Raw genomic sequence first — 27683 nt, 5'->3', positions numbered from 1 at the left:
CAAAATAAATCAAAATAAAAAATCAAAATAGCTGAAGATGACCCCTCAGTCACTTCTTCCTTCCACATCTTGTTTGCACATTTAATTGGCAAAACTTAAATTATATTCAGAACCTTGGTTTAAGGAAGTTTAAGACATGTAGTTTTTAGCTTTCCAGGCTCTGGAGTACAAGAAAGTATATTAGGGTCAGAATGAATAAGTACCATATCCATGAGTTTCTTTACATTAGCCCATCCAAGTAGGACTGGTGACCAGACACACCCTCTCCCAGTTTTAGCCCCTTTCAAAGTTGACTTGCAAGCATCCCATCTGTCTGGTTTGAAGATTACCTCTCTTCCTGGCCTCAGAGAAACTTAAAATTTCCTTGTCTTCAGAGCTGTTTTGCTAAACTACATACTCTCATCCCCTGCCATAGGTCTCTAAGCTGTGTGTGTGTGTGCACGTGTTTTAATCAGACTAAGGATGTTCCACTAAAGAGCCTTTGTACTCTATTCCTAATGCCTGGTATGTTCTTCCTCTAGATATTCACTTGGTTCTTCCTCACTCCCCTTAGGACTCTGATAAAATTACTTTTATCAAGGAGGCCTACACTACCATCTGAAGTAACACCATCTACCATTCTCTCTTCCCTCTCCCTGCTTTGTTTTCTTCAGTGCACTAATCCTCATCCAGGTTATAGACCTGATGGTCTTTCCCCACTAGAGTGTAAGTTCCACGGGGACAATAATTTTGTGTTTTCTTCGTTGCTGTATTCTACACTTGAAATGCGGTAGGCATTTCAAAATGAATGAATGCTGTACAAAGAGGAAGTTAAACTTTCCCCATTTTCTAAAGGGAGAACTTTCCCAATGCATTACTCATGCTCTCCCCCAGGCGGCGCTGAAGGGCCTTTTCATCAACTAATGTCTAGGATCTACAACAGGAGTGTTGCAAAGGATTAGAGTTAAGTTTAGTTTTTCATAGCTTCTGGTCTAGAGTTCCGGGCTTTTCTTAGATGGCACCCATAATCTCCCTTAACTTATTTCTTCTTATTCCTGCAGGAGGAAAAAAACATGGGTCTTCACCAAAAGCATTTCAGTACACCATCTCACTTAATCTTTACAACCCCATAGTTAAGGATTGTTTTCCCCGTGTTGGCTAAATGAAAACAGACTCAGAGGCCACTGCCCAAGTCTCACAGTGGGAAGAAGCGGAGCCTAGATAACAACGCAGGTTTGGCTGCCAACTCTTGCCCCTCCAAAAGACTTCTTTGATTTTATCCAAGTTAACGGCTGTCCTGGTGAGGCTTCAGAGAATTGCAATCTTGAGTTGATTATTTGCATTTCAGAGATTTCCAGACTGTCTGCCCCTTTTTCCAACAAGTCCCCTTTTCACACAAGAACACTAGGGCACTTTCTTCCAGAGACCCGAAGTCCACTAAGAGCACTTCCTGTCCTAGGTGCAGGGAAATGTGCTCAGTCTAGCTGCAGTGCCCAAGAGATAAGGATCTTCCAAATTGTCGTCCAGACTCATCCTCCTCATTGTGGTAAAGCACAGGCCAGGAAGACAAGGAGCAGGTGCATCTGTGAAAGGAAACAGAAAGCCATCTGGTCCTTCAGGGAAAGGATGTTTTCAACTCTTCCTGTGGGCCCAGGGCTAAGGGGCTAGAGAAGTTTGGCACTGGAAGCTCCTTAAGTATTGTTTAAGAGTTGGGGAAATTAGGGGCATGAGAGAGAAACTGATTCACAGTCACAAAGTTACTGCCAGATTTAGAATCTTACATCAGGTTTCATGAATCTTTTAAGTTTTCTGCTACACTATGTATGAGCTTTCTTGCTAAGGTCATTATTCTAGACAGAGCCAAAACCCTGAGTAGTACCAACTTAGCTCAATTCTGATGACTTTATAAGAGCAGATAAAATTAAATGTTGAGATTCTGATGGCATGTCTCCGCTCTCCTTTTATTACAAATTTTAGTCAGATTCCTTAGGCCCTCTTAAACTACACTGGCAAAACGAGAAAGCTTTTTGGAACAGGGAGTGCATACCAGAGAATATAACAAACACCTGGGTTATTGCTTGGTGATTAGGCAAAATCAGTACCTTTCCTTCTCCAGTAAGAACACTCTGTCCCCAAGTTGTAACCCTGCACCATTCACTGGGCTTTCTCTGAAGAGCCACTGAACAGCCACCCCTCTTCCCTCCTCTGAAGTACATTTCTACAAGCGACTACAATGCAGAGAAGTAAAGCTTTAACAGCAAAACTGCACAGCTGCCTCTAGAGGGCAAACAAGGTTCATTTTAATCTACAGCTTCTCCATATGGCTGACTCCGCTAAGTCTTCAGTCTGACTACGCAGTCCAAAGCAAGCTACCTTTGCTTCCTGTCAGGCTAGGAGTCGCTGGTTTATAGAGGACTCCACCACAGTCTAATTAGAATACAACCCTTTCCTGGGATTGGGAAAACTCCGATCTAGAGACTGTTAAAGACGTGAGTGGTCTATTCAAACACTTGGCTCTGTAGAACTATCCAAGCCAAGGAAAATGAGATTGGGTTGAATTATGACAGAAATCTTTATTAAAATGTGTTCTTCGGTAATATGTTAGCATACATACAACATATACACATACATCTGTACACTCTTTGACACACCTCACGGATTGCCACCATCACTTTAACCAATAAATTAAAACTAAAAAAAGGAGGGAGGGGGTGGGGGCAGGACTAAGGGCAAAAATCTCCATGTTTTTTCTGGTAAGAAACTGCAAATTTCTCAGCATTTCCCTGGGGAAAACCTGTGACCAGAGAATCTTTGAAATAAAATACATAAATCCCCGCCTCCCCCCAAAAAAATTCCAAAAGATGCAGTTACAACAAGTGTGCTTCTCAGAACAGGAGCATTCATTCCACTTCATACTCCGGCTTCTGCACCTTCTGGCTTCAAGACAGTCTTCCCCTCGGCTGGGGCAGAGAGGTTCATATGGGCACTTGGGCTCGGTGCACCTTGGGCTCTGGGAGTCGAGGGGCAGGCTGCCGTATGGGAGCGAGGGGAGCCACACTCATCTGAGGTGATGTCTGGCACATCGTCTGACTGCGTATCAGAGCTCTCCAGGTCACTTCGGATGCTCTCGGGCTGGGCCAGGCTGATGTCCCAAGCTTTGCTGGCCAGACAGTCTTTCTGTTCACAGCTTTGGTGTTTGCAGGAGGGATCCTCTTCATTGCTGCCACTGCCGCCACGACCACTACCTTCTTCTTCATTCTCTGCCATCTGAGCATGAACATGGAGCGAGTCCTCCGTGCTGCTTCCACTCACCAGCTGATAGTGGCTCGGTTTGGCTTCAATGTCCACTTGGATTTCCATGTTGTTGCATTCTCTGTGGAGACAAAATCCACTTTGCTGAGTCATGTATGGATCATGCTATACCTGTTGGTACAAGCAGTTTGTGGGTTCAGGATTAGGAAGTCCAAAACATAGGTAAACTGTAGACTAAAGCTCACTTTTAGCAAAAACAAAAATTTAACCTAACTCTCAAATAAGATGAAGAAGAACTAGATCCCTTTTGATGATTAAGAACACACACACACCTCTGCTAATTTCTTCACATAACCAAAAAAGAGCTTTCAAAATTCAACTAAGGGCCAGACCCTCACACTATCCTACTTAAATACGAAAGTGAAAGAAGATTCCTACTGTTTTACTACTGTGTCACAATTAAGAGAAACCAGAACCTCTCCAGTAGGGAGTGCTGCAATCACACCCTATCAGTTATACTAGCTTCTCAAAAATAAAGAGAACTAGGTGACAGGAGTCACATCAGGCAAAGGGTGACATGAGAGCAAAAGCCACAGACCCACAGACATCAGTGAACAGCAATTTAGCTCCTTACATTTCATGAGAATAATTATACGATAGCCAAAAAAGACCCAAAAAATGGGGGAAGGGAAGAAAAGGAAGAAAGAAACCCCTAAAAATCAAGTGCTAAGAAGAAGAATCAATCAAGAGATCCCAAACACTCTTATAACAAGAACCTGCCCAGTGCACTCAGGGCACACACTCTATATCCCATCTGATGGTACTCACAGCCCTAACATGAGGCATTGAGCTTCTGAAGGCCTAGGACCCAACCACAAACTGTAACCTCTCCTGGGCATCTCTGACTGTTCACATACCTGTCCTGTGGGTTGTAGGAACTGATTATGGAACCGGCCATAGCACGAGTACTTGCGTTGTCACTAATTGCACCAAGACTGGCTGTGTCTTTGGGGAAAATTTCCTTTTGGACATCGGCTTGGACTTCTAACCTGTGTAAAGAGGGGACGATCAAGTTAATACGAGACCTGGGTATTCCAAGACAGTCTGCTTCCTGGCACCACATCTCTATTATTCTCTTGCAAATTGAGTTGATCTGATCTTCTCCAATTGTCAAATAGCTCAAGTAGATGCCCACACAGTTTCTCTCTTGAATATCTACTGCAATCGTCCCCTCCTTTCTACCCCCAGTGCTACTACTTAAATTTAGGCGTTGGAACATCTCCTGCCTGGAAAATTGCAACTGGGTTCTCTCTCCAGCAGCCCTAAGTTCAAGTCCAACACCTTCCAGATCAGTGCCAATGTGGACAAAGTCCTGATCACTTTAACAGTCCTCTCTTGGCTCTCTACTGCCAACAGTCCTCTCCTGGTTTTCTGATCTGCCTCCAAGCTCTCTCTCCAGTTCCATCTCTCACCATAGGTTCCAAATCATAATCACTCTGAATTCTTTCTTTCCTTACACACCTATATGTGTTGTTTACCTCCATGACTTTGCACATGCTATTCCCTCTCTCTGGAAGTTTCCTTTCTCTATGTGACAAACTCATATTCAGTCCTTAACAGCAGAGGAAGTATCATCCCCCTCACTCTCCCAGCAAACCAGTCATTCCCTGTTAAATGCTCCCACAGCATCTACCTATTTATTAAATCAATTTATGCATCTCTCCCTCACTCATCTGTGAGTTCCAAAAAAAGGAGAGACCACATCTCATTCACACTTTACCCTTCGTGTCTTGCACAGAGGAACTCAAAACACTTAGCAATCAAATTACCCCCAGGCTACAAGATTAAAGGACATTGAGGATCTGACCTCCCACAGGAGCAGCAAACTTTCCCGATGGTGTCTCAAAGCTGAGAACCCATAACTACTTCCCTCCTTGGCTCTAACACCAGTTTGCTGCACACCTAAGTATTTCCTCTTAATAGGTTTCACAGTCAAACCCATCTGACTCATTCACTTCCTATAAAAGGCTTTCACAGAACTGGAACAGCTGGACTGGCTAAGCTGCAATTTCAGCAAGTCAGTCTCCAATTATGTCTGTCTGCTTATTTACAAGGGTGATGGTTGGCATGTGGGGGCGGGATCCCCTAACAAGAGACGACCAGAGTCATGAGGCACAGACAGGTCAGCAGCAGCCTTCAGCTGCACAGTCAAGCAACCCCCATCCTACTGCCCACACCTTCACTCTGCAGCTCCAGCCTCAGATACCCTTCAAGAATGTGCCATGGCCCAGGAAAATGAGGCAGTGGAATGGAAAGTGTGTCGAATCAGAGACCTGCGTTCTAGTTTCAGCTCTCCCATAGACTCTCAGAATTGGAAGAGGCCTTTCACAAATGTCATCACTTAGGCGCTTCCCAGATGCTAGCTTGTGCAATGACTCTGCTAGAATCACCTGGGGAACCTTTTCAAAACACAGATCCCTAGGTCCTACCTTCAGGAGATTCAATTTATTAATTTTGGGATAAGGTCCTGCAATCTATTTTTAAGAGGCTCCCAGGTGACTGACAGGCACTCAGGTGTGGGATCCAGTCCATCTGTCATCTGTTGCTTGACTCCTTCTAATAGCCAAATGGCCATCTGGTCTTACTTTAAACACTTCCAGGGATAGGCAGCTCAGTATCTTCTAAAGTAATCTAATCCTTCTTTGACCTTTTATACAGATTTTCCCAATATTCTCTATAATGAAACAAAATTAAGTTTCCTTCTAGCTTCCGCCAAGTTGTCTTAATCTACCTCTTGGCATGAGTCAGAATCCTTTCTTCCTGTTCAAAGTCCTTCAGATATCTGAAGGCAACCATTTCTCCTACTTGCCTACCTTGTTCTGCCCCATCTGCAGGTCTCTCTTCTCCAGTGCATTCAACTAACTGCTTCTCATATAACGCCTGCTATGCTCCTCTGAATATGTTCTGGTTTATCTAACTGGTAAAATGACTAAGCAAGTCATAACATTTTTAGTCATAAAGCTTTACAGCTTCTCAACACAAATTCATAGAACTGATTTTCCTTATCTATCAAATGGGAATAAGAATAAGAAGGTAATACAGCACCAGTAAGCCAACAAGACACAGTATAAATGCTATTCAATTGAAAGTCAATGACAAGCCTAATGGGTAGCACAGCCTTGGGAATTCTACAAAAATGCATGCTTTCCCTTCTAGAAGCAGGCAGCCTAATGTTTAGAGGGAAAATCTGAAGTCAGGATTGCTCTTTATATGGATCCACTATGGTGCAGTGGAAAAAACACTGAACTTTCTGTAAGTCATTTAACGTTTCAGAGCCTGTTTTCTTATTATAAAATTAAAAGAAAAAAAAGATAACAAAAAACCCCACAAACCACTGATGATTACATCAAAATGAGATGATATATGAGATGTGCCTAGCATAGAGACATGGCTCAATACAGGTATGTTACTTCTTATCATTCCAACTGGTTCTGTCAGAAATTATCCATTTGCTGGGTGCCTGGGTGGCTCAGTTAGTTAAGCGACTGCCTTCGGCTCAGGTCAAGATCCTGGAGTCCCGGGATCGAGTCCCGCATCGGGCTCCCTGCTCGGCAGGGAGTCTGCTTCTCCCTCTGACCCTCTTCCCTCTCGTGCTCTCTATCTCATTCTCTCTCTCTCAAATAAATAAATAAAATCTTTAAAAAAAAAAAAAGAAATTATCCATTTGCTTACCTGCTGTATTTTCCCTTGCCACTGGAAAGAATGCCACCACTCAGAGTGCCCCCTGAGAGAGCTGCAAAGCTGGCTGTCTCGCTGTATGGACCCTGCATAACACTGAGTCCATCTGTAGGACTTCCGCTGGTGCTCAGTACGCTAGTCAGACCTTCAATGCTGCTTTCCCCAATGCTGGGATTCTTGAGGGCTCGCCAGGCATCGGCCACTGGGGATGGAACCAAACACATCAATTCAAGATAACACAGCATCAAAATAGAGTCTGTTATTTTCCTGTAATGATTCTTCAGAGTGGAGAATGTTCATGTAGAAAAATCCTCATTTACTCACTTAATGAACAGATACTATATGCAGCCACCACACATCAGGTGTTTTAACATATTGTTAATATTTAATCTTCCCAATAACTACGCAATAACAGACTGAATTTTAGAGGAGAAAATGAAAGTCTAGAACTAAATGACGTGTCCAAGTCACGGCTGGTCACATGAAACTACACTTCCGATTCTAAGTCCACTATTCCGTCCATTATATCATAGATGCCATCTAATCAAACATGAAGATTTCAAAACATGTTTAGGTCATGTTAGGTGTTGATTCTAGTTGAAGCTTCAAAAACTGTGGGACTCTCTGTGCCCTAGCTTAGTTAATATGATAAAGTGAAAACATCAAAGTAGAAGTCAGGGGAACAAAAAAAGAAGCTGGAAGACTTGCTCTAGTCCCAGCTCTGCAGAAGCTCTTAAACCCATTTAACAGATGTTGAGACAAAAGCTTAAAGAAGTTCCCATTAAATGGGGATAATAATAGCCCCTACCCTCCCTATTCAGAAAGCTATTGTAAAAACCAGGTGAGATAATAACTGTGTAAAGTCCTCTGAAAATTATAAAGTACTGTGCAGATATAAGACTTTATTATAATCACTACTATTACCAGCATACTTGGAGTTACTTGGAATCCTACTAGTTTGTACCTGCCACACAGAGCCAAGTACCAGAGGAATTAACCTAATAATTCTGGGACAAAGAAATGAAAAGCTAAAAATACTTTACCCCCCACAAAGCTCATTATCCAAAGTAATCCAATGACAATCTCTCTGTAAAATGTGCTGAATTCTACTGATTTTTATTTTCTGCACCATAAATTCAAAGGGAAATTAAAATCCTCCCTTTACCTGTGATTGGACCATCATCTTCATCAAACTCAATTTTCACCCCCTTTCCGTTTGCCGTGCTAACTCCACAGCCACCTCCACGACACAGAGAAATGGGCACAACCCCATAGACATAAGCCAGCATAATGGGGACGCCAATACCTGGGGGAGGAGAAGGAAACAAGTCAGCAGGCCATCAGGTTGCAACTGCCCTAAATTCTCCTTCCCAGCCTGAGCACAGACAAACCACTTTATAAAGGGCCAAAGAAAGACAGAAGAGGTAGCTGGGGCTAACAGAATGATGACTGGTTTTGGGAATTAGAAAGGCCTGGATTAGAATCCTGGCTCCAATTTACAAGCTGTATAATCTCACATATCTTCCTAGGGTTGTCAATAATCAAAAGAGAAGGTATGTTCAGTGCCCAGCACAGTAAGTATATGTTGATTTCATTTTCCCTCTTCTACTCTCTGCTGACATGCTAATCCAAGAACCAATCAATACTCAAACATTAAATAAGTGACTCCTGGGGTTTAGGATCACCCCAGGATGTTAATTCCAAAATCTTACTGCTGTGAAGGCAGAATGTGCTTAGCTGTTAAGAGCACAGGCTCTGAAGTCAGATTGCCTTGATTCATGTTCCAGCTAAGTGATCTTGGGCAAATTACAGCACCTTACTATTACAACTGGTACTGCTGTGAGGATTAAATGAACTAATACACGCAAAACCCTCAGAACTGCTCCTGGTACATGGAGAGCCTTAATAAATGTTAGTTACAATATTCTTATTCTAAAACAAACCCTTATGCCTCCCAAAATACTGTGAGGCATTAACCAAATCAAAATAAAAGTAATTTTATTTTGTGGGTTCCCTAGCAAGTGGAGAAGGAAGATAAAAGGTGAAAAACTAGGCCTTAAAGTAATATTCTTTAATATAACCTTTTCTCTGAGCCAGACAGAGTTCTAAGCACTAATTTAGGAATGAAAGATCCCAAACTCTGACAATTTAGTGTGGCTGCTAATCACAGTAACAGTGCCTAATAGAGTTAACTTCCAAGGTGGGTTTGGCATAAAATGTAGGAGCCTCCAAGGTGAAACATCTGGCCAGCTGGCTAAACTGCTATTGTCAGAAAGCTGGGTAGGGGGGTGTGGTGGAAGAAAAGAGAGGGAAGGAAGGAGAAGAGTCGCAGTCTGGGCTAGCTTACCCACACTAACTGCAGCGATAACTGGGGATGCAATGACTGACAAAGTCACTCCTCCTGTGATAGCCAAATTCCTCTTATGTTTGGAGGTTTTCCTTCCCTCATACCTGCTGTGAATCTAAGAATAAGAAAGAAAATCCAGGTCAGCAGGTTAGGATATCAGTCTTTTTGCTGGGGTAGAAAAAGACAAGTGAATATTCCATCTATATTAAAATATATCCCATACCAAGAGGCCATCTTTCTCAAATTTTAACCTAACTCAGACCAGGGTGACATAAACTAATACAGAAAAAGTTAATCCAAGAAGAGACAAAATAATTCAGAGTTGTGAGGAAAGTATTTCACCTTTAAGTCACTGAGACAAACCAGGCCCAGGATGCTAATAAGAACTTTCAGATCTCTTGGGGTTTATGAAAATCCATTTAAGAAATTAAGGTTATTTTTATCTAAGAACCAGCTGGTTTTCAGGAAGCTCTGAAATATAAGCTCCTCCCTATTTCCTTCAAAACTTTACCAACAAACCTGGGGATAGAACACACACAGAACTCAGCATGTCTTACCTTCCTGCCAACATAAACAGGAATGCCAATGACCATGGCAGGAATGGCAATGCCAGCAATGAGGGAAATCCCCACTGGCGCACCAATCAGTGTTCCCAGCTGCCAAAGAATTTTCTTCTTACGGCTCCACGGCTTCTTGCCCCAGAATGTGCAGCCAGAGGGGCTGCAGAGGAAACATGCTAAAGTTAATATCAATATTACAAATGCAGCTGTTGTCAACAGAGGGCTTGATAAGAGCAAGAGCCTTCTTTTTCAATAAGATGATTAATGGTTACAAAAGGTTTTAAGAAATGAATATATTACATGAGGGGGAGCAAAAGACAAGGTCAGATTAGAGCTCTGGGCCCTTTACTTTTGTTTGTAAAGACAGCTTCCAGACTTGAAACCTCTTTTCCTTTCTTTGCTATTGAACTCTGTCCTCCCTAACCCAACACTGATCCAGCTTCCTTGATTGATATACTACTTGGGATCCTGCACAACCTACACACTTGACATCTCGTTCAAAAGCGCTGTGCCCTACAGCTAATGAACATTGATTTGAATAGTTTTCTTGGCATGTGTCCTACCCATATCCAATAGATACTGTAAACTATGTTTCTGGGGAAGGATATAAAAAGACTTTGTCACACCCTTTATGTCAGTTTCATACTCTTTGAGTTTGGCTACTTTTATACTCAGTCCTTCTGTGTTCAACCATTTTTGCTCACTCCCTTTGTCTTGTCTTCTCTTACTAGACAGGATAAGCAATTTTTTTTTTAAAGATTTTACTTATTTATTTGACAGAGAGATAGAGAGCACAAGTAGGCAGAGTGGCAGGCAGAGGGAGAGGGAGAAGCAGGCTCTCTGCTGAGCAGGGAGCCGGACATGGGGCTCGATCCCAGGACCCTGGGATCATGACCTGAGCCGAAGGCAGCCGCTTAACCGACTGAGCCACCCAGGCGCCCCAGGATAAGCAATTTTGAAAGTAGGGATCATGTCTTACACACCTCTGTTTTCCCGATAATCAGTACAGTGTAAGTAACTCAATGTTTGCTATATTGGAAATGTAATGTTTCATCCACACAATGAATGTTAAGTTTGTAAATATTAACTCCTTCAGGACAATATTTTAATATTCACTCTGAATTCTTTGTAAAGTCATTACATGCAAGGAACTGTAAAAAGGTAACTCCGGCCTTAATAAATGTATGCAGTTTAGCAAAATTCAATATGTATATGAAGTAAAAGTAGTGATGTTTATAATAAAACATTTAAGGAATGCCAATACAGAAGAATGAGGCAGAAAAAGTTGGGGAAGGCATCATAGATGAAATGGCATTTAAGTGGACCCTGAAGGGGAAATAAGAACTGAACAGGTTGAGAGAAGAGGGGGTTGCTGGGAGGGTGACGTGATCAGAAAGTATTCTGGGCAAAGGGAAGAACATGAACAATTATGAAAGAACATGAACAAGAAAGGTAGCCAGAGGAAACACAGGGAATAGCAAGCCCAGGTTACCGGAATATAGCATGTATAAAAACAACATGGAAAAAGCTAGAAAAGGAGATTAGGGCCAGACTGTGGCAAAGCCATGCTAGGGAAATTGAACTCTATCTGGAAGGTAATGAAAATAGTCCCTGGAAATTGCTGAACTGAAGAAAAACATGGTCACAGGAGTGTTTGAGAAGAACTTTTTATAGCTTCCTTATACTGCAATGAGAGGACAGACAACCGTGTCTTTTTGACATCCTTTTCCCTAAATCAGTAAAAGAACAAGACTATAAAGCAATGGACACATTTCCCATCTCACCTGAGGTAATGCAAATCTGAAATCTCTTTCATACAAAGCCAACAGAATTCACAGCCACACACTGCACAGGTCATATGATTACAGCTTCCATCATTCATCTTGATAATGTAAGCACTGCATCGTGGGCATGGCTTGATGTCATCTGCTAAGGTGGGGAAGGAAGATTGGGCAGAAAAACACCCCCAGTTAAACCTAATTTGATTTATTATTCCTAGGAATATATATATAAAAAGTGAGGAGACAGTCAAGAACTCTTGGCTGAGAATTCCAAACTGTGCAACCCACTTCACTGGAAGGCTGGCTATGTCTAGACCTCAGGAATTTTCATAAAATGGATCCTGTCTCATACTGAGCTGCCTATCCCCAAAACTGGCATCTTACATAGCACTTAAGCCACACTCTGAACAAGAAGACTTCCCTAGAGACAAAGATGGTTCCAAGAAAAATGGAATTTCACCAGCCAATAGGCTGGCAGGATTCAAAGCAGAGTTCTGCAGGAATAATAGTCTGCAGCTTGGAATTGGCTTTAAGTTTTGAAAAACTTTAGCTCAGGAAATTCATTTCTCAGGCTCAGCAAGTATCATTGTGATATGCTGTTAACACAACCCACAGACCCCTCCCATGATACTTTCAAATTCAAAACCTAAAAATAATTGGGTATGCTATGTAGCACACACCTAGTAATTTTCACAGCAAGCTAGGAACTATCCTATTAAAATGACAATTTAGGTTATGCTGTGCCAGGAAAAAGTGAATGGTAAAATCTTTCCTACCAGCCTCTCCCAAATGACATCAGTGAAATAAAATACATTTATAAAAGGCAATAAACCCACTGACATTTTTAAATAGGTTTACTCTGACTTGCCAAGGTTCCTCCTTTTAAGGTTAATCATTAATCCATACTAATATTATTTCCTTTCCTTCACTCTGTACCCTACTTCCAAAAGTGGTGATGCACTTAAAGCTAGTAGGAAGATAGTAGAGGTTTAATACTAATTGTCTTTCTGCTCACAAAGTTTTGAAAAAGTCCCTCGCAAAAGGACCTATATACTCTCCAGTATAAGACATATCATTAAAAAGGTAGAAACTAAACAATTCAATTTTGTTGCATTCCAATTTTACCAATTTATAGGTTGGAAAACCTACAGTTGTCAGAGAAAGAAACTACATATCAAATATAATATTGAGAGTATTACCAAGTATTTTCTGCTCTCTGATCCCAGGAAAGACTTGGTTATACAGTAAAATAATCTCTCCCAGCTTTAGGCTCACATTATGAAATATCAAATAAAGAGAAAAACGAGACAATGCCAACTCATACCTGGTCCAGATTCTTGCCCGTAACTGAGACCTGAAGTGTGCTTGGTCCGCACTCGCAAAGCCTGCGCCCTCTGCTGCCGGGCCATATCGCATGTCTGATTTGGATGCCATATTTGCTTGCAGTGGTAGCAGAACTCCGTTTGGCAGCCTTCCCTCTCACAGGTCAGCTTTGGGCAGCTAGCACAGCCATAGGCAATAACTGCATAACTGGGTAAGGAAATAGGAAGAGGTATCAGTAAGGTAAGAATGATCGGAAAAAGACAGACATTATTCACCAGTTTTGGCGGGGTGATGCTGACACTCCTTACCACTACCCACCATGTAAAGAAGAGTATACATGTGACACATAACACACACACACAAGCATGCCTAACAAACTGTAAAACATATTCGATGTGAGAAAGTAAATTTCGTCTTGAGATTCTAAAAACACAAATCATTTACCTTCTAAAGAAAAAGGGGAAAATATAATATTTAGCCTGGATTCAGTCATAGTTTAAGAGTAGTTTACCACAGCAAGTTTCACAAATAACAGGGTACAAAACTCTATCGTTTTGATGGTTTGCTATATTTAGAGAGATTAGAATTTGTTTACATTAAAGGACAGAACGTTTGTAAAATGAAAGTATAGCAAAACTAAAGTATACTTTTTCATTTTTAACTTCCACAGTGAAGCTGGTCTGAGCACACAGCCTGAGACAATAGCCACAGATGGATTCAGGATCAACTTCTACTGAAAGCTCATTTTATTTTTCTTTCTTTTTTTTTTTTTTTTTTTAGCTCAAATCTATACCTTGAAATATCTACTTCCTTGACAGGCTCCAGAATCCAAGAATACCACTCATCTACCTTACTAATTAATCCATAATAAGGCTATTATCTCCCTCCCCTTCCTTCTCTCTTCTGACACATATTCTTAGTAAAGATGCACAACTCAGAATCCATCTGCTCCAACATCAACTGTTTCTTGTAATTAACACTTATTTTCCAAGAATTATTCTCTCACAAACAATCCAATATATTTACAACCATTAGCCCTTTTGACTAGTTCAAAATATGTCAACCAAATGTTCATATTACCCTAACAAGTGAAGACTTAAAAAAAATTTAAAAAGTAATTTAAAGAAACAAAGAAGGGAAAATAGCAGTTGTGAAAGTTCAAACAATTTTTAAACAGGTCAGTAAGTGCAGGCTTAGGTGTTGCCGTTGGGCTTTGTTGTCCCCCATTCCACTTTCTCCTCCAATAGCCAAAGACCTCAAGCAACTTATAAAAAAAGCTAATAACTTTTTCTTGGATTTATTCTACTGTTTGTTTTTTTGAATGTACATTAGATGTTCATAACAGCAACTCAAGTTCTCAGATTTATTATAGATTCTGCAAGGTGATTTGAGAATGACACTGAAAATATCAATGACATATCATTTGTGTTATATAATACAATCTGTACTAAAACTCTTCTCAGAAAGAGCAAAGTGAGAATAGGTCAATGTATGAATGCAAATGATTCATATCCTATAGGAGTTCTGAGCAAATTTACCCAACCTAGCTGCAAAATAGCTACTACAGATAAACAATGTTTCTCCTAAAGAAAGTGACATGCTTGCTATTTTGTGTTAAATGGGAAAGGTACTGGATGACCTCAGTACCTTAAATCAACTTCTGATGATACAAATTACATAGACAGTCAAGAAGCCTTGATCATTTCCTGATCTATTGCTACCTCACCTGGTGGAAATAAATACTTATTATTAACAGATTTTTTTTTCTTTTAAGACGAACACTTGACCAGATTGATAATGTCACTTTTGGGTGTGGAATTGGGTTCCAAGGAAGTAAAATAATGCCAAATACTCATGAGCCCACAACAATCTATTACCATGACACAGAATTACTCAGGGCACGAGACTTGGCATTCCTGTTTTTGGGCGCCTGGTCTGGGCTCCTTGTCCCTGACTCATACTGCATGACACTGAGCTAATTTAAATCTCCAAGCCTTAACCTCTATCCCAAAAATGGAGATATAGGTGCCTGCCACCTTCAAGTGTAACCAAACATATTCTAGAACTGCATTTGAGATCTTGCCCTGAAAGGTATGGTATAAAAATATAGCACATTTTGGGCGCCTGGGTGGCTCAGTTGGTTAAGCAACTGCCTTCAGCTCAGGTCTTGGTCCTGGAGTCCTGGGATCGAGTCCCACATCGGGCTCCCCGCTCAGTGGGGAGTCTGCTTCTCCCTCTGACCCTCTTCCCTCTTGTGCTATCTCTCATTCTCTCTCTCTCTCAAGTGAATAAATAAAGTCTTTAAAAAAAATATATAGCACATTTTATCCTACTTCCTGGCCTTTGCATAATCTACTCCTTCTGCCTAGAATGTTCTTTCCTTTCTTCTTGCCCTGGCAAATACTTATCCACTTAAGAACCAGCTCAAATGTCATCTTCCCTATGAACTCTTAATACTTAACCTCTCCAGGCGGCTGGCTGCCTACTTTATGCCTATGTACAATTACTTTATACTACTTATCACATTAATTATCTGTTTATATGTGTGCTTCCCCAACCAGACTAGACTCACGAAAAGTATCATCCATGTTTTAATCTTCAGGGTCTAGCATACTGGTTCATGCTCAAAATACTTGTGTTGAATGAATGATTGAGACCCTCTCCTGTTTAGTTTTTTACTTTCCCCAGGCCATTCTAACTCTTCTCCTGGGCTATTACTTTACCCTAAAGCAATCTTTAAACGTTACCCATGTATCTATTGGTTTACTATATGCCAGGTACTAGAACTTAGACCTAAAATTTTGTCTAAGCCCATTTTAGGAGGAAACCCCTAAATTCTGAATAGGGTAATCTTCCTCAGGTAGTTGAAAAAAAACTTCATCCTTGAGACCAAATCCGCTTTGACAATCTTGTTCCTTCTCTTCCATGTCCTACCCTGGAGCCTATCTCCTACCCTGCTCTTGGCTTAACCAAGAATTCAGGTTTGCTAATTAGAAGCTAAATAAGAGGGGAGAAAGAAGAAGCTAAATAGAGGGTGATGGAAATTACGTGCTGCTAAGAAAACAGATGTATCCTTCCCCCTCCCCTTATGTTTATATAAATTTACTAATTTCTTAAGTCTTCAGAAATATAATATGTGACAGGCTAGACCACAGCATTACCTAACTTCGGCCCTGGAGAAAAAAATCCCATTATTATGAATTTGATTATGCTCTAACAGACCCTAGTAGTTAAAGAAATGTGTTCCTATACCACGTTTGAACTTTCTAGCTCCAGGCCACATAGCTTCATTTACAAATGGACCCTGAGCATGTGTGAGGGCAGGAGAAATGCGCCAAGGTGTCATGGTTTGTACTCTTACTCTCTTCCTCTTTTTTTTTTTTTTTTGCCCTAGTTTAAATTTATGTCACCTCTTGGCCAGACAACTGAAAGAGACTAATACTTGGTCTCCTTATTCCCCACTCCAGTCCAAGTTCCAATTCCAGAAGGTTATCTATCATTATGTAACTCTTTTACTTAAAATCATTCAACAAAAAAGAAAATAAAAGTCCTTCAAGCCTAAACTTCTTTGCATGGCTTAGGTAAGTCTATCAATTGGAGTCCAGTCTACCTTTTCAGATTGATCTCTAGTTACTTTCCAGATCATGCTCTCTATATTGTGCATCCAGAGGCTGACCAAACTAGATTCCAGACCTACTACTGTATTTTTATACCTCTATGCATTTCACTTGCTCAAAACACTCTGGTTTAAGATGCCATTGTCTCTACTCGCATCATTGTTTGCCTGGTATAAATTCCTACTTACATTCTTCAAGGCCCAGATCAAATATTACCTCCTCTGTGAAGTCTTTCTTGACACCATCATGCAAAATCTTTCATCTACCCTCTAAGAGCATTTGTGTTTTCTTTAGTATGTATTACACTGAATTTATAATCTGTTATCTATATCTATCTATCTAATCTCTTCTAACAGGCCAAACTCCCTGTAAAGAGGACGTCTAAGTCCTTTTTGTAATACCCAATATTCACTTAAGGAAAGTTCAACACTACATAATTCTCAAAAGTGTCCACTGAATGATCATCTGTCTGTCCTCTTCTTGCCCTCCACTCCCATTATCTGTGTCTCTTTCAAAAACTGGGCTCTTCATTTTCTTTATCTACCTCATCAAAATTCAACTATCCCATTCTTCTGGGATCTAATGAAAAATTTTGCTCAGAGTTGTAGAAAAAGTTGGAATATGGATAACCTAGGCTAGAGGAACTCTCAATCTATTCAGAGCACAAGATTCATTGTTAAATAAGGACACTAACAGAAGACAGAGTAACTGTACAGAGTAACTGTTAAAGGAGTTTAGAAAACTGCAAATAATCAGGGAAAGTGTCAGTTTAAGATGCCATAGAAAAAACAAAAACATGTTTCCTGTTGATTTAAGTTTGGGAAAATTACACCAGATTGGAGATTTATACTGTATATTAGCATTAGCAAAATATATACTGTATATTAGCATGTTTAAAGGGTATAAAAAGCTCAGAAATACATTTTGTTCAATCCAATACTTCCCAAGCTTATTTGATCACAAAATGTTTACCTTTCCAGTAATACCAAAATATACATTGTAAAATATTGATGTAAGTGAAAAATAGCAAACAAGATGAAAAGATGGCAGTAGACTGTAAAGGGGCTTAAATTATAAGGGTAGATCATATAAATAATCAGTTCTTAAAGACATAAGAAGTCATTTTATAGGTCAAATATGAACAGTTTGAAGCAGGGGAGTGATATAAAATGTTCCACTTTAGAATGATACACTGGCAAATATGGGAAAGATGTATGGAGTTGGACGTAGATGCGCAAGTGAGGGGTGGGGGACAGAGTGAAGAGTTGTGAATATAGAAGGTACAGAGCTAAATTAAGAGAAGACGTCCAGATCAGCTATATCTCAATTTTTAAAATGTCATACCAGAGAGAAAGAGAGAGAGAGAGATAAAAGATGTAGGAAGGCTTCAGAGAGGAAAAAAAAATCCCTTTCCACTGACTGAGAAATTTGTCTGCTCAAGGAGTTTGTTCTTCCTTCATAAATGTGCTAGAGATGAACAGAAGCTTCCTATTTATGGGATGGTCTAGTCCAGTTGCCCAGGAAGGCCAACAGCTGATACTACCTGTTAGGGTCCGGTAGGAGGGGGACTCTGCAGGAGAAAGAGCCAGCAATGAGAGGCTGGAGTGGTGGACCTGCACAAAGAATTTAGGTCAAGACAGCCTTATCTCCTATTCATCTGTACAGAAGATCTGCCCCTACACACCAGGAAATTTTCTGTTACCTCCTTTGCTCATCCCTCAGTCTTCTAGAGATTCTAAAAGGGTTTAAAGATCAGTAACAGGGTACTTGAGAGGAAAACATTATATATTTACATGATGTAGGGGTTTCTGAGAAGACTCAGGCTTAAGCAGAGACTCTAAGGGGTATCAACTGCACCATTTATTAGCTATGAGACATTGAACTTAAACTTCTCTGAACTGTTTTCTCCTTTATAAAATAAGTGTACCATCACCATCCACCTGTATGAAACTAAATTATTCCTGAATAAGCTTATAATCTGAAGATTATAAAGAACTATAAAAATGTCAGTTATTTATATTTTGAGTTAATTTTATCTCATTTGAAAGTATGTTTTAAATATACTTGGTAATATTGTACTTAATAATATTAAACAATAATGTAAATGTTGCCCCACTGAAACTTGTTCTCTTATTTATGAATAAGATCATATTCAAGTATGGGAAAAGAAAAATTCAAGACTCTGCTCTACAATTATTTTGTAAACAAAAAACTTTTAATATATAGTGTTCTCATTATCATAATCACAGTGAAACTAATGACCAGAACTCTGTAAGACCACTTACATACCCCCTTCACCCTGCCAAATATAATTTTTTTTTAAGATTTTATTTATTTGAGAGAGAGAAAGAGGGAGAGGGAGCATGAGCACGGGGAGGGGCAGAGGGAGAAGCAGACTCCTCACTGAGCAGGGAGCCCTACCCTATTAAATACATATACATAGACAGACAGAGTGCAGGGAGGACTTGATAAATTTGGCCACAAGAACTTGATCTGTGAGTAAAGTAAAAATGGTCAGGTACAAGAAGAAGAGAACTAGGGATTACACTTACTGCTCATTCATGATTTTTACCAGACACAGAAGAATAGAACAGTTTGAAACAAAACAAAACAAAACAAAACAAGCTGTTTTTCTACTGACATTCAAGAGAGGTGGCAAAACCATTGGCCACATCCCCAGGGAACTCAGATACCTGTTTGGGAAATGACAGAATTTTAAAGTTACTCCCTGTTTATCTAACACCTCCAATTGCAGACCTCAAAACACTTTGCAAAGGGACGCCTGGGTGGCTCACTCGGTTAAGCATCTGCCTTTGGCTCAGGTCATGATCCCAGTGTCCTGGGATCGAGTCCTGCATCGGGCTCCCTGCTCGGTGGGGAGCCTGCTTCTCCTTCTGCCTCCTCTGCCTGCCACGCCCCCTGCTTGTGCTTTCTCTCGCTCTCTGACATAAATAAAATCTTTAAATTAAAAAAAAAAAAAAAGAAACACTTTGCAAACATTAATTAAGCTTCTCAAGTCAGGAAAGGATTAGGCCTATTTCAGATAAGAAAAATAAAGTAGATAAGAGGCTGTTCACAAAAAGAATCAGAAAAGAAACTAGATTTCAGATCCAAGGCTCTCTCAAAGTTGTCCTTAGGCCACATTTGATAAAATGATACAAACAGTAGCATCCCCAATAATGCCAACAAGTGCATGCTTTTTTTAAAAAAAGGAAAGGTTGAGAGAAAAGAATATTGGCCTTGGTTGGAGTTAAGACCAGTGTTTCAAGGCTGGTTCCACCACCCACTAGCTATATGACCCTGAACAGTGACTCAATTATTTAAATTTCAGTTTTCTCATCTGTAAAACTAAATCAAATCTATCTTACAATGTTGTAAGGATCAAATTAAATTATGTACGCCTGGCACCTGGGATACTTGGATGCCAGCTTTCTTTCTTTCTGCAGACTTCACCTTCTTTAAACCCACAGATAACACATTAAAAAATATATATAAAATTATTATATGCTTTTAACTAGTTAAAAAAACCCTCTAGATGATACTAAACCAATACTTGGCTAAAATAAGAAATGGCCTTAATTCTTTAACTTTTAGTAATGGTTTACAGTTGTCACCATAAAGATTATAAATTAATTCCTGTCCATTTTTAATGTTGTGAGCAAAAACAGTCATTGACTTTAGAGAAATAAAAACAAAAAGGGAGCTTTTCCAGAAAAATAATCAGCAACGCCACATTTCTCAGTTAAAATTCAAGGAAACACATCTCAAAAAGGAGTTAATATACTATGTCAAAATTAACCATGCAGTGTTCTCTTAAGTAAATATTCCTTTGGTTCAGAAAATAGATCAATAGTATTTATAAAACCTATCATATACATTAGCCTCCTAAGGCCACTGAGATCACCAGGCCACCAGATGTAAGAGCCTACAAGGTTGTTTCCAACACTTAGTAATTCAAAGTGAAAGTGATCTACCATAGACAAACACCATACCTTTGACCACACTTCAGAGTAATTTAGAAACCCCATCTCAGTGAGGTTAAATAACACACCCATCTCTAAACAAGTCTGGCAGAATAGAAAGACAGATGTTAACTCTTCTTACTCTCCTAGACACTCTAAGACAGCTTCTTTTCAAGGGGACAAATAGTAGCATCATAGAAATCTTTTTTTTTTAAGATTTTATTTATTTATTTGACAGAGAGATAGAGAGCACAAGTAGGCAGAGTGGCAGGCAGAGGGAGAGGGAGAAGCAGGCTCTCCGATGAGCAGAGAGCCCGATGGCGGGGCTTGATCCCAGGACCCTGGGATCATGACCTGAGCCTAAGACAGACGCTTAATGAGTGAGCCACCCAGGGTGCCCCAGCATCACAGAAAACTTAAAACAGCCTTGGTATACAAGCTACAATTAAAAGCCCTTCTTAACTCCTTTGAAGCAAAGGCCCATGCAGCTTTTTTACTACCATTACATTCACACACTGCAAGGAGTCCCTAGCGTCTTTTTGTCCCCAAAACATAACACACAAGAATAAAATGATCTGCCCAAGGTCACAGAACTGGTAAATGGCACAGTCTGACTTCCAATCACTTAGATAAGCTCTTCTTTGCTGCATGCAACCATTCATGGGATGTACTGACAATAACAGATTTTTTTTTTTAAGTGGTGGTAGGGTGGTCTCCACTGAATACTTTAGACAGTAAAATCTGGTGGTATTCTGTCTCTGCACATATTGCATATTTTCTCACTGACCTTAAAAATTCAGGATACATGGTGCCTTAAAAAGACTGTCGTCAAGAACTCAAGATCAGAGGGGCTGGATAACACATTTTCTCCTACCGCGTCAGCCTCTGGGCATCCTTCTTCTCAGTGCCCCGTTGCTTCTCTGGACAAAGAAAAGGTCCGTCCACTCCTCACCCTGCCCAAGGCAGCAGTGTAAGAACCACAGGGGGCCTCCCAATAGCTTGGCACAGAAGGCACACAACGCCCAGAGAGCCCCAGAGCTGCCAGTGAGCTGTCCTTTCCCCCTAGTGCCATTTCCATCACCTCCATCCCAACTTTAGCAGCTGTGGTCAGGAAGAACACACCTTCCCCCGTAATGCTGCGAAGTCTGCCCCTGGCCAAAGGGACACACCCCTCCGAACGCTGTGAGGCCCTCAGAATATTCTCATCCCTTCCTTTGCCAGTTATCGCCTCCCCGCCGTCATTAAGACATGGCCCCTACCTCTGGACAGAGGGGCGTGCACCCCACCTAAAAGCCTCTCCCTGCCTCCTGACTTGATGGACAGCTCCCTTCCCCTCACCGACTGCTCAGCCCCCACTTCAAGCCCTCGGGCAGGGCGGGTGGCGGGTGCCTTCCCCCGCTCGTCTGGGCTTGCGGACGGTGACCGGTTACCAACCCGCCGCAGTTGCCGCCTTCTCCTCCCTCCAGCCCTCACCTCTTCCCCGGTGCTGGGACACACACACGCACACGCTGCACCGAGGACCGCCTCTCCGGGCCGGCCACACGCTGAGTGGGGGTCCAGTCCCCCGACCCGGGTCCCCTCCGCCGCAGCCCCTGCCCTGGCGGCCACGCCCCCGCGCTCACCCGCAGTCCGGGGCCGGGCACCAGCGGCAGTCGGGGTCCGAGGCCAGGTAGCGGCGCAGCATGAACTCCTCGTACTTGTGCATGAGCGGCGGGTCGGCGAGCAGCAGGCGGATGTCGTGCGGGTTGAGTCGCTCGCTGCACTCGGGGCAGCTGATGGGCACCCGACTCTCGCTGATCTCCAGGCGCAGGTAGTGGCGGAGGCAGTCCCGGCACGAGCGGTGCGGACAGCTGAGCAGGCGAGGGGCCCGCTCGGGCGGCAGCCGAACCAGGCAGAGCGGGCACTCCACCTCCTCCGGGCCGGGGCCGCCGCCCTCCGTCGCCTCCTCATCGTCGAACCCGGGCCCGGCGGCAGCCGCGGCCTCCGCCTCCGCCTCGGCGGCCGGCTCGGTGGGCAGCGCCTCGGGCGGCGGGGCCTGGGCCGCGGCCGGGACCGGGGCGGGCGGCGGCGGCGCGGCCGGGGGCGGTGGCTCGGCCTGTGGCTTGGCCCGGGCGCGGCGACCGCGGGCCGAGGCGGAGAAGACACCGTGGAAGGTGAGGCGCCGGCGCCGGCCGCCGCTGCGGCACTTGGGGTCGGGCGCGGCCGCGTGTAGAGATGTAGAGCGCGGCGACTCGGAGTCCTTCTCAGAGCCCATGGCCCCCAGAGGCCGAGGAGCGAGGGGCGCCCAGCGCCGCCACAGCTCCCGCCTCAGCGCCCCCTCAACCGGCGCGGCGACTGCCGCCGCCTCAGCCGCCCTCCCCGAGATAGAAGCCGAGCGGCGGCGTCGAAGTGATTATAAAGCCTCCGCCCCGCGCGCCGCTGCCCACTGCGCAGGCGCTCCGCGGAGACACCTCACAACCCGCACCGCCCCCCGCCACCGCCGCGCGGAGGGGGGGGTGCTGGGCGGGGCCGAGCGGGGTGGGGCCGGGCGTGCTGGGGCGGAGCTCCGCCTCCTGCCAGTCATGGGGTTCCAGGGCAGCCATCTTGTGGAGGCGCTAACCCAACTGGTTTTCTTGGCCCCCTCCCCCGATTCCGTCACCCTGACCGCCTTCATCCCCAGGGTGGTGGTTTCGGTTTGCCTTTGCTCACGGATAGGATGATTGCCCCTTACAGCAAATGGTACTGAGGTTACTTCATCTCTAAAACATAGGCCAGGATAGATCACATGGTGATTCCCAACTGGTCCACCTTCCGACACTTCTTTTGTTAACAGCATTAATTAATAAAGAATACAGTCATTCGTTAAGCATCTACAAAGTGGAGGCATTACTAGATAAGACAGACAGGGTCCCCTATCTGCAAGGGATTTACAGAATAAAGGCCGAATTCCTTAATCTAGCATTCAGTGCTCTCTGTGAGCTAATAAACTGTATTGCTAGGCCCACCTCCCACTCTATCCTCCTAGTAGCTTGGTTGTTTACAGTTTGTGGGAGGAGGCCTAGCACCTTTCCCCCCACCCCCACCCCGTACGTGTCATTCTTGTGCTCTCGGCAGCCTTCCTGATGGGAGGCAAACACACAACTAGAACAGCAACAGGAATGGTCTGTTAGGGTTAGGTTCAGTTGCACATAACCAAAGGAAAAAAAAACTTACAATAGAAATTTATTTATTTATTTTTTAAAGATTTTATTTATTTGACAGAGAGAGAGGAGAACACAAACAGGGGAAGCGGATGCAGGGCTCGATCCCAGGACCCTGGGATCATGACCCTGGCTGAAGGCAGACACTTAACTGACTCAGCTACCCAAGCACCGGGAGATTTATTTCTCTGTTCAAAAAAAGAAGTCCAGGGGTAGGCAGTCCAGGACTGCTCTGCTACACTCAGCACTTGCTTTTCAATCTTAAGTTCACCTCATTATGTTCCACCTTTGGAAGTAGAGAGGAGAAAGGGGGAAAAGTGCACCCTTTCTTTTTAAGATACTGCATTGGAAGTCCCACATATTTCTGCTTACATCTCATTGGCCAAAACTAGTCCCATGGCTATATTGAGAAATACAGTCTTTTAACTGGACACAACGTGCTCAGCTAAAAATAGGGGCTCTGTGATTAACAGAGAAGGGTAGAGTGAATACTGGAAGGTACCAGGTGTCTTTCTCATGGGTGGAATGTAAAACCATGAGAAAGGTCCCCAGGAATAAGCCCTGAGAAACTTCAAACTTTTGAGGTAAAATAGTGAAAAAGGAGCCAGCAAAGGAAGCTAAGAAACAGGGGCTGTCAGAGGAGAAAAACCAGGCAGGTGTGATGTCACAGAAGCCATGGTAAAATGTTTCCAGCGGGGAGTGGTCAATTGTGACAAATGCTGCTGAGAAATCAGGAAAGAATAGAGAAGCGACCACTGGATTTGGCAAAAACCATAAGGAGGGGGAATGTTCTCTTCGAATAAGGAGGTTTGATGCTGGATGGCTAAAACAATTTCTATATATTGGTCAGAATAGGCTAGGCTTTGCTACGGTAACAACCCAAATAGCTCAATGGCTTAACCTAACAATGGTCTATTTTTTCTCACTCAAGCAATGCCTGATATGGGTCAAGGCACTTTCCAAGATACATATCCTCTACTCCACTGGAAAACTCAGCGATCCAGGCTTTTCCATCCTCGCCTCCACAACCTGCACACAAGGCTTTCAGGATTGCTTCAGTGAGGGAAAGATTGCTGGAGGGTTGTGCACTGGCAATTAAATACTCCAGCCTGGAAATGGAATTTGTCATATGAGCCAAATCTAACTGCAAGGGAGGCTGGGGATTGTAGAGGGGAGCCATGGACTAGTAAGTACCCAGTATTATCAAAGCCACGGTTCCCTGTAGTTATTTTTTATTCTATCCTTAGTGCCAAATGTCCTCATCAGCTGCAGGGCCCCCTTCGAGGAGGTGTGTGCCTGTGGTGGGGACAAAAGGTGGGGGAGAGGGCTGCCTTGTTCCTTGGGTCAGATTGTGTTGAAGGAGATGGGGATCCCCTGATTCCAGGCAGACCCAGATGGCTTTTAGGTGCTTCTCCCGGTGCAGCTGTCAGAATCCAAGCTTGCTGAAAAGCTCAACACACTGAATGTTTGCTTGTCTTGGCACTGGCACCCAAACAAACTGCCTCAGCTCAAAGCTGCCACCATCGGAACTTTGGCAGAAAGCTGACCTCTCATAAATGCCATTGAACTTTGCAATGGCCCCATTTCTACTGGGTTTTCTTCCCTTCTGGATCCATTCACCCTTGAATTGAGGGACTAAAGTAATTCCTCCCACTTTTTTTTTTTTTCTGTGTCCCTACTTGGTAGAAACTGAGTAAGTGACTCAGGGAGATGGCATGAGAGAAAGAAGGATTCTTACTCATCTATTCACCCGTTCAGTAAACATTTAGGATACTTTGTGCTGGGCTGTTTGTCAGGCATGAGGGTCATGGAGATGAACAACGTAGCCTGATGAGGGTTACAAACAAGAAAGCAGGTCACTGGGATCCTAGGTGACAAAGACATGTACAAAAAGGAAGGCATATATAGAGGAACGCATGGTAAGCCTTGTGGTCAGGAACGGCTTTCCGGGGAAGAGCCCTTTGAGCTGGGTCTCCAAGGATGAGTAGGAGTTGACACTCATAAGTAGGGGAAAGGGCAGAGGGAGCCTGGAGGAGAGGCACAGGATTGGTCTGAGGAAATGTGAGCAGCAGGGTGTGACAGGAGAAGAGAATGTCTGAAAGGATGTGAGAGAGAAGAGAGAATGGAAAGTTCCTATGTTAGGACTCCATCAGATGCAAGGAAAAGAAGCCCAACGTGAACTAGCCTATGCCAAAAGAGCACGTTTCTTGGCTCATGCAACTCTTATAGACAAGTACTACAGCAACCGGGCCCAAGGACCAACCACACCCGGGAGCCACCTGCCCTCCTCCAGCTTTTAACTTTGCTTGTCTGCCGGCAACTGTTCCTCCACCTTCTCCTCCTCCCTCTTCTTTGAATTGTGGTAAAGTGTACATTACATAAAATACCACTATAACCAATTTTAAGTGTGGGATTCAGTGACCATTAATTATATTCACATTGTTTGTGCAACTTTCACCACCATCCATCTCCAGAACTTTTTTATCTCTCAGATTGAAACCCTGTACCTATGAAACAATCTTCTCCCTACTTAGATGTTTTCAGACCACTTACCTCTCCAGGCTGGAACTGTGCCCAACGGCAATCCCCAGCTCACGCCTCCTAGCTTCCTCATCAGAGAGATGAGAGAGTCTCTTCCTTTTGCTCCAAACCTCCCAGAATCCTTCAGGAGGGTTCTGATTGACCAGGCTTGGTCACATGCTCACTCACACCCTTGATCAGGGGGAATGGGGTGCCAAAATTGATAGTCCCCACCTGGACCATATGGTTGGACCAGGGGAGGAGCAATTCTTGTGTTTCCAGAAGAAGGGAGGAGCCCAACATGACCAGACGAAATATGAATCATTCACCAGAGATAGGTTGGGGCCAGGTCACTAGAAGCCTTGAGCACCAGGCTGAGGACCTCAGCTTTTATTCTATTAGGTAGTGGGGCACTGTGGGAACATAATAATCAAGGAGTGCAATATATGCAATGTAGTTGGTCTGCAAAATCTGATCTTTCTTTACTTGAGGCTCTATTTTTGAGCTTTCTCTTGCCTTTCAAGGTTGCTCTGAAAGCTAATTTCAATCAGATGTCACCTGAATACTGACTAGACCCCAGCTCCTTCCCCTGGCCTCAGAAGTGACCTCTACCTCTTATGACCCCTACTCTTTCCCTCTGGATCAAGAGTGGTGAATGCCACAAGTCCAACCTGGGTCGCCTCCTGTCTCCAGGTTTCTTGGCCCTCCCTTCTCCCCACCTGCTTCAGTGAATGGCCTCCCCATTCACCTGGAAGTTCTCCTGCCCCCGATCTGTCCTCCAACTCCCACATCCAAGTCCATTTTACTTCTAAAGTGCTTATAGAATCTTACCTGGCTACAGGCCTCATTATTTCTCTTGCCTGGACTTTGGCCCCAATTCCTCAATTGGTCTCTTTTGTGAAGCCACCAGCTCATGTCAATCCCTTCTACAGTTCCCATTGCCAGCCCCATCTCCTTCCATGCCTCTTAGAATAGACCCATTTGGCCTTTTTTTCTTTTTTTTAAAGTAATCTCTACACCCAACGTGGAGCTCGAATTCATGATCCCGAGATCAAAAGTCACATGCTCTACCAACTGAGCCAGCCAGGTGCCCCTTAAAAATATGGGACACTTCACAGGTTTGCATGTCATCCTTGCATAGGGGGCATGCTAATCTTCTCTGTATCGTTCCATTTTTTTTTTTTTAGATTTTATTTATTTACTTATTTATTTGACAGAGAGAGAGATCACAAGTAAGCAGGCAGAGGGAGAAACAGGCTCCCCGCTGAGCAGGGAGCCCACCGTGGAACTTGATCCCAGGGTCCCGGGATCATGACCGGAACCGAAGGCAGACGCTCAACCACCTGAGCCACCCAGGTGCCCCGTATTGTTCTATTTTTAGTGTATGTGCTGCCAAAGAGAGCACCATTGGGCCTTCTTGATGTT

The 27683-nt window shown here is 43.2% G+C and overlaps 1 protein-coding gene and 1 non-coding gene across 6 annotated transcripts; both read right to left on the bottom strand.

The window, feature by feature from the left end:
* Positions 1-67: 67 nt before the first annotated feature.
* RNF19B (ring finger protein 19B) lies at positions 68-22944 on the bottom strand. Of its 5 annotated transcripts, XM_025856217.2 has the most exons (10): positions 22182-22939; positions 12982-13187; positions 11661-11805; positions 9874-10036; positions 9317-9431; positions 8135-8275; positions 6964-7171; positions 4149-4280; positions 2851-3352; positions 68-1562 (listed from the first exon to the last, which is right to left on the bottom strand). In XM_025856217.2, exons 1-9 carry the CDS (start codon positions 22811-22813, stop codon positions 2890-2892), a joined length of 2205 nt encoding a protein of 734 aa, XP_025712002.1. In that variant the 5' UTR covers positions 22814-22939; the 3' UTR covers positions 68-1562; positions 2851-2889. The 5 variants fall into 5 exon arrangements, with proteins under 5 accessions (XP_025712002.1, XP_025712001.1, XP_025712003.1 ...); XM_025856216.2 differs by lacking the exon at positions 68-1562 and having other exon boundaries at positions 2533-3352; XM_025856218.2 differs by lacking the exon at positions 68-1562 and having other exon boundaries at positions 2533-3352; positions 11661-11802; positions 22182-22938.
* A 4410-nt stretch (positions 22945-27354) lies between these two features.
* Positions 27355-27459, bottom strand: LOC112812417 (U6 spliceosomal RNA). Its single transcript, XR_003205276.1, has one exon. It is a non-coding gene; the product is annotated as a U6 spliceosomal RNA (small nuclear RNA).
* Positions 27460-27683: the final 224 nt, after the last annotated feature.

This window comes from Callorhinus ursinus, unplaced genomic scaffold (genome assembly GCF_003265705.2).
Source record: "Callorhinus ursinus isolate GAN/ISIS: 27379988/994484 unplaced genomic scaffold, GSC_fseal_2.0 scaffold18, whole genome shotgun sequence".
NCBI lineage: Eukaryota > Metazoa > Chordata > Mammalia > Carnivora > Otariidae > Callorhinus > Callorhinus ursinus.
This window is presented reverse-complemented; position numbering and strand designations above follow the sequence as displayed.